Source organism: Plecotus auritus, assembly GCF_963455305.1.
Source record: "Plecotus auritus genome assembly, chromosome: 9".
Lineage (NCBI taxonomy): Eukaryota > Metazoa > Chordata > Mammalia > Chiroptera > Vespertilionidae > Plecotus > Plecotus auritus.
The window spans coordinates 149,743,351-149,749,668 of record NC_137783.1 but is presented as its reverse complement, the minus strand read 5'-3'; the positions used below and the strand labels follow the sequence as shown (position 1 = coordinate 149,749,668).

Sequence of the window (6,318 nt, the reverse complement as noted above, 5' to 3'; positions counted from 1 at the left end):
CCTGCGCGGCGGGGTTCTCAGTCGCCAGCCATTCCTGGGAGGACTGCCGGCTGGCCAGACGTTTCGCTTGTCGCTTGCGGAGAGGTCCCGGCTCTCCGGGAAGGCGGCTGCAGCGGCAAAATGAAGATATTCGTGGGAAACGTCGATGGAGCGGATACGACGCCGGAGGAGCTGGCAGCCCTCTTCGCGCCCTACGGCACAGTCATGAGCTGCGCCGTCATGAAACAGTTCGCCTTCGTGCACATGCGCGAGAACGCGGGCGCGCTGCGCGCCATCGAGGCCCTGCATGGCCACGAGCTGCGGCCTGGGCGCGCGCTCGTGGTGGAGATGTCGCGCCCACGGCCTCTTAACACTTGGAAGATTTTCGTGGGCAATGTGTCGGCTGCTTGCACGAGCCAGGAATTGCGTAGCCTTTTTGAGCGCCGCGGACGCGTCATCGAGTGTGACGTGGTGAAAGGTAACGCGGAGGCGCGCTTGGGGGCGGGCGCGCGCGGGGCACTCTGCTTGTTAGCCACGCCCCTTTCCCGGGGGTCGGTCACTGCGCGGTTTTGGGAGGGGGGCGAGGGGGGAACAGTCCGCGGGAGCGAGGCCGGAGTTGTTGGGGGCGCGATGGGTAGAATCACCCTCCTCCCCTGCGGCCCAGGCACCATTCACAAAATGGGAGGAAGCGGCTCTGGGTGGGAGCCGCGGCCAGTGGCCGAGCTACGGGGCCGGGGACGCGCCTGAGAGACTTGCTCGTGTACCGGGGGCGCGCCTTCCACTGTTCTTCTGGGCCTGGCACCGAGCGGAAATTGGGAAGTGACGGGCACAAGCCGGATCACGGATCGGGGAAGATCTCTCCACTTCCCCAGACGTCGGTCAGAGCGTGGGAAGAGGGAAAAGGTGGGGGCTGACGCCCCAAGACCACCCTCGTGTTCCCTCCCGGTGAATGCTCTCGAGCGGAAGGTAACGGGGCCCTTTGACGTTTCTTGGGCTGGGATCTTTTTAGTATTTTGTGGCATGGGGTACTTAGGGGTATAGTTACTCGTGGGTACAAGAGGGGCCCCTTCCTAACCACTTTGGCCTTTCAGTATTGTTAGGTGGGTTAGGCGTGGCAACTCTGCGCTTTCCAGCACCCTCAAATTAGTTTTTTCCCCCCTTTGGACTCGATTTTACATCTATATACTGGAAATCCCGACTTTTCGAATGTGGAAGGAAGCTTATTTTATGAAGGCCCCTTCTCTGTAGACTTAATTTGCCAAACCTGTGCCCCAGGGCAGTATCATTCTTTTATAAGCTTGGTGATTTTGCAAGGGGACATACTCCGTGGCTGAGGGGAAACATGGGAAAGGGGCCTGTGAGAGGACTTCCTTAAACATTGGCTAAACAGACTTACTAGTTGACTTTGCTCCACTAGTCCTAATCCTCAGGGCAGATTCCTGAGTTTGCCTTTTAAACTTTGAGAAAAATGTATCACTATAGTTTAGGCCCGACCTCCATTTTGGAACCTAGTTGATTTTTAAGAAATCATAGTATGGGTTCTCATTCCCTAAGCTCTTTTTATTTTATGTTGGCAGGGTTTGGTGGGACAGCCCTTGTGTATGTGGCTAGTCACTGCTCCACTTGGGAACAGATCAGAGTTAACTTTGCCCTGCCATCTTTGAGGATGCGACCTGGGAGTATTTGATGCCCTGCTCCTGGTGTTGAATTCATACGTGCTCATAACCCTGTGTGAGAAATTTTGAGGATAGTGAAGAAATGTGGGTGCAGGTGCTTATTCATTTCCACAAAGATACTTTATTTGCTGTCCTGGAGAGGCACATCTTTTGGGCCATTCCTTGTCCTTTTCTGTAACTGTGGGAAATGTAAAGGATTGTAGTCTCCACTCCTAGGATCAGTTATTTGTTCTGCATTAATACTACATTCTATTTTCCTCAACTCAGGTTATGCAAGTCCACGGCTATCCGGATTCGGGCTTTCCTGCTGGGTGCTCTGAGGCAGGCTGTACGGTGCATGGATTTTTGCTTTTGTGTAGAGTAAAAGAGTAGGAAGGGCCTCAGATTGGGCACCTGGCCAGGAAATGGATGGGAGTCTGTGTGGCTCATTATGAGAATTCTGTGTTTAATTGACCTATTTTATTTTATTTTTTTTTGTGGTTAGGCAGGATGGCTACGAGATTGGAGTCTAGAAACGGGCATCTCCAGGGGCAGTTTCCATGGGACTCATTGGTCAAGACGCTTGCTTTCAGGTGGTAGAGAAAGCAGAAAATTTGCTTGGGACAGACACTTAAGTGGCAGTGGAGGGCAGGGTGAAGTGTAAACTGCATGCGGTTTTTAGAACTCTTGGCTTTAGAATGAAAGTTTTGTGCGTATTGTCCCTTTGTAAACATTTGATTAGCAGAAATGCCTTGATTTCCTCAGGGAGTGGTGGTCAGCTGTTATTTGTGGTTATGCAGATATGTAACACCTCCTGATAGACATTGATATAAGGGACTATGGGAAAGATTTTAGCATGATATACTTCACTGATGCCTTTCTAAGTCTTTGGGATGAAGGAAAGTGAAGTTTCAAGTTGGGAATGTAGAAGAAACTAGCTCTGGCTCTATAAATACCTTATTTCTTGGTCTGGGAATGGGCATTTTATTGAATCTTGTGTTGGCTGTCAGACCTTGGAAAAGCACAAGAAACTTGGCATAGCACAGGACAACCAGTTCTGTTTTATTTTACAGGGGGAAAAACAGTTGCTTGGTTATCCCAGGAACTTAGATACGATTTGATTTGTAGAGTAAAAATCTCTAGCAACAGCGGATTACAGCCACTTTCCACAGCTATCGTCTATTGGGTGTAGAAAGATGAAGAAAGAAAATCAGTCTCTGACAGCTAGGAACCATTTAGATTTCAGGGAGGTCTAAAAGGCAGGAGAGGAAACTGTTTCCTATCCTTTTTTGTGTGTGTGCATTCTTTTCTCCTATACATAAGTCTGTAGTTTCAAGTTAGAGATTTTTACTCTTAGGATAAGAACGCTCATTTTTCTGGATTCTGTTAACTTGGTACTAGGAGAATTGTAATGCCACCAGATAATCGGGAGAGCTCTGTAAAACATTGCTTGCTATTCCCTTTAAATTCAGTGTATTTCCTTCATAGGTCACTGTTCCTTGAACTAGCTCTCCAGGTAGATGGGTCTTTGGAGTTCTCTAGGTCTCTGTTTTTTCTTTCTTGTCCTAGGAGTAGTTCGGTTCCCGGAATCTTTGATAGGGTTAGGTCTGTGCTTGGCTGTTCACTGATAGGATTTGTTAGCCTGATATGATTGAGTCATTTGGACAACCTATTCCCTCTAATATCAGGCTTAGGAAATTTCTGGTATAAACTGGTTATAATTGTATCTGATGGCTTTAAAAAATGAGTTGTATAGCTCTGGTGGGTGGTCAATGGAATTGTACATGTGAAAGCTCAATTTTCAAATTTTACAACTTGGTCTCTTAAGAAAACCTGACTAAGTAGGGAGTAGACAGTCCTGTTGTTCTTGTAAACCCATTGACACTTTTTTGTTGGGTGTTTATTTCCCTAGCTCATTCTAGTCTCAGGTTAGCCTGGAATATAGTATGGTTCTTTACTATTCCCTCACAGTGTCAGGAGGTTTTTTCCCATTCTCCTTAATCTGCCTACAAGCTCCTGCTTTCTGCTTATCGTTGTATTCTCCGGTTGGTATTGCCATTCTCATGAGGGTCAGCTCATTCTCTGCTTTTAAAGAGATTTCCAACCACCAGCATCTATTTTTTAACTCACTCTACCCAAAGTGGAGGTGAGAGATCAGAGGACAATTCTGGTGGTGTCCTCTGGCTAGGCCAAAAGGAATACTTTTTAAAAATATATGTTTATTGATGAGAGAGAGAGACAGACAGACACAGGAAGAAAGAAACATCTCGGCTACTTCCCCCACGCGCGGTGGCTGGGGATCCAAATACAATCTAGGTATGTGCCCTGACAGAGAATCAAACCAGCAGCCTTTTGGTGTATGGGATGATGCTCCAACCAACTGAGCCACGGATGAGGTTTGGAAAGGAACATTTTTGCTTTTCACAATTGGTAGATAAGGAATCAGGTTCTGGCCATGGGGATGTGAAGACTGAGAGTGTGATAGTTCAATTTGTACTTTTATCATCTCTGGCCAGTTCCAAGTTTACACGTACAGGTGGCATTGTGTCTCTTGTGTTTTATTAGAGATGGAAGATAATATTCTGTAGGGAAATAAGACTGTAGTTATTCCTAGGATTGAATTATCATAATCCTTTATCATGTAGTTATTTTTACTTTACAAGGCACTTTTATCTTCTCTCTTTTTTTTAAAATTGATTTGAGAGAGAGGAAGGGAGAGGGATATATAGAGAGAAACATTAATGAGAGAGAAACATTGATTTGCTGTCTCCTGCATGTCCCTTACTGGGGATCGAGCCTACAACCCAGGCATGTGCCCTGACCAGGAATCAACTGGTGACCTCTTGGTTCATGGGTCAATGCTCAGTCACTGAGCTTTACTGGCTGGGCTTATCTTCTCATTTGAATCTCCTAATTCTGAGGTAGATAGGACAGATTAGGCAGATAGAGAAATAATATGTAAGTCCTTTAAGAGCTTATAGGAAGTCAATGATATTTGGATCTGTAACTAAAGACTTTTAGGTCCTAGCCCAGGATTCCTTGTGCAGTACCATACTTCTGACTTCCACCTGTTGATTAAATTTTATTCTCATTTGTATGTGAGTCGGTTTGTGGTATTGCCTTAGATTCAGGGAAATGACTTGCTCTACAGAGGCAGCAAGAGAGGGTATCCCAGTATGAAAGTTTCTAGAAATTAGGACACTTATTTATGACCATTAAAAATAATTCTTATCTTCAAGAATGGAAACTTAGTAATTTCATCCAGGTAGTTCTACATTTCCAAAACTGATATGAGAGGGATAGGCTCCTGGTACTTGGACTGTATCTTAAAGTAGCCATAGGTCCAGATGTTAACTGCATGGCTTTATTTCCCACAAGCATGATCTTATCACTGTTCTATATATCCTGCTTACACTACTATGGTTTGTGACTTTGAATATGATAATTTCTTTCCACTCCTTCCTCTCCTAAAATTTTCTTTCTATGTGGTAGATACATAGGTCTTTGAGATCAACATCCGATTTAAAAAAAATTGGTATTGATTTCAGAGAGGAAGGGATAAGGAAAGAGAGAAACATCAATAATAGATAATCATTGATCAGCTGCCTCCTGCACACCCTACACTGGCGACCAAGCCCATAATTGAACCTGGTTCATAGGTCAACACTCAACCACTGGGCCACACCAGCCAAGCAAAATCAACGTCCTATTTTAGAGCCTATCCCACCCCAGCTCATTCAGATCCTGAATGAGGACCTCAGGGGTAATTTGTTTAGCAGAGCCTGCTTGCTGTAGTAATTGCAGCTTTTTGCCTTAAAGCTGAGAACCAAGTGTTTCCTGTGAACGGAGGAGACTTGGGCCTGAACTCAGCCAGGAGGCTTGGTTTGCATTCCCGCACCTTGTTGATTTACATGGGGTCCAGCTTCTCCCCTTTCTAGTCATATTATTATACAGTCCTGCCTTATTCATTGACTTCTTAGGAATAGACTGTGTGTAGTGACTGGTATGGAAAGTTGGGATTCTGTTCATGGCTCTAACACATTTTGATTTGGGGTAAGCCATATAAATTCTCACCTGTAAAATGGGGTGAATGATCCTTTGTCCTGCCTACCTCACAGGATTGTCGTGAGGTCCTGTGCACGAAAGTGCTTTGGAAACTGGGAAGTACTTTGGGAAAAGGGGAGATCATATTAGAATTTCATGCACTGTGCATTGCAGTCTAGCTCTTTTGCCTTAATTGGACCCTAGGCTGAGACATGAATCATGCCAAGACATAAGTAGTCATTTCCAGTGTTTGAGTATTAAGCCTCAAAGGTGAGCTGTAGTGTTTGGTGACCTTGGGTTAGAGAATACTGAATAATTGAGTGATCTAGGCACCCTTTTGCGTTTTGCGTTTTGGTTTATACTTACAGGAGCTGTGAAGATTTTTATCCTGTGTTGCAGTTCATCTTTGCTCTTTCTTCTCTCACCAGGAAGTTGGGTGAGGTGGCAGGGGAAAGGGAAGAATGGGGAGAAGGCCAAAGGCAAAGGTGGCTGCTTGGGACAGTCAGAAGCTTTGTATATGGGAGTCACATTTTATGACCTAACTCCTGGAGAGGAGGGTTTGGAGGCCTGGAGATAGTTGGCAACAGCTGGGTGCTGTTGCTATGTCCAATTTGGGGCCCACTGGGTAGCATGCCCTGCC

General features: G+C 45.7%; 1 protein-coding gene across 5 annotated transcripts in view; it reads left to right on the top strand.

The window, feature by feature from the left end:
- Positions 1–6,318, top strand: part of LOC308257445 (RNA-binding protein 14) — a 45,689-nt gene continuing 39,371 nt past the window's right edge. For 4 of the 5 annotated variants that reach the window (XR_013961587.1, XM_080687049.1, XM_080687050.1 and 1 more), the window contains exon 1: positions 43–457. Coding sequence is in view for 4 of the 5 variants with exons in the window: in XM_080687049.1 (XP_080543175.1) it covers positions 121–457 (337 nt within the window). In the remaining variant the exon portion in view is untranslated. Of the gene's footprint in view, positions 458–6,318 lie in introns of all 5 variants that reach the window. The other variant, XM_080687039.1, reaches the window with a different exon arrangement.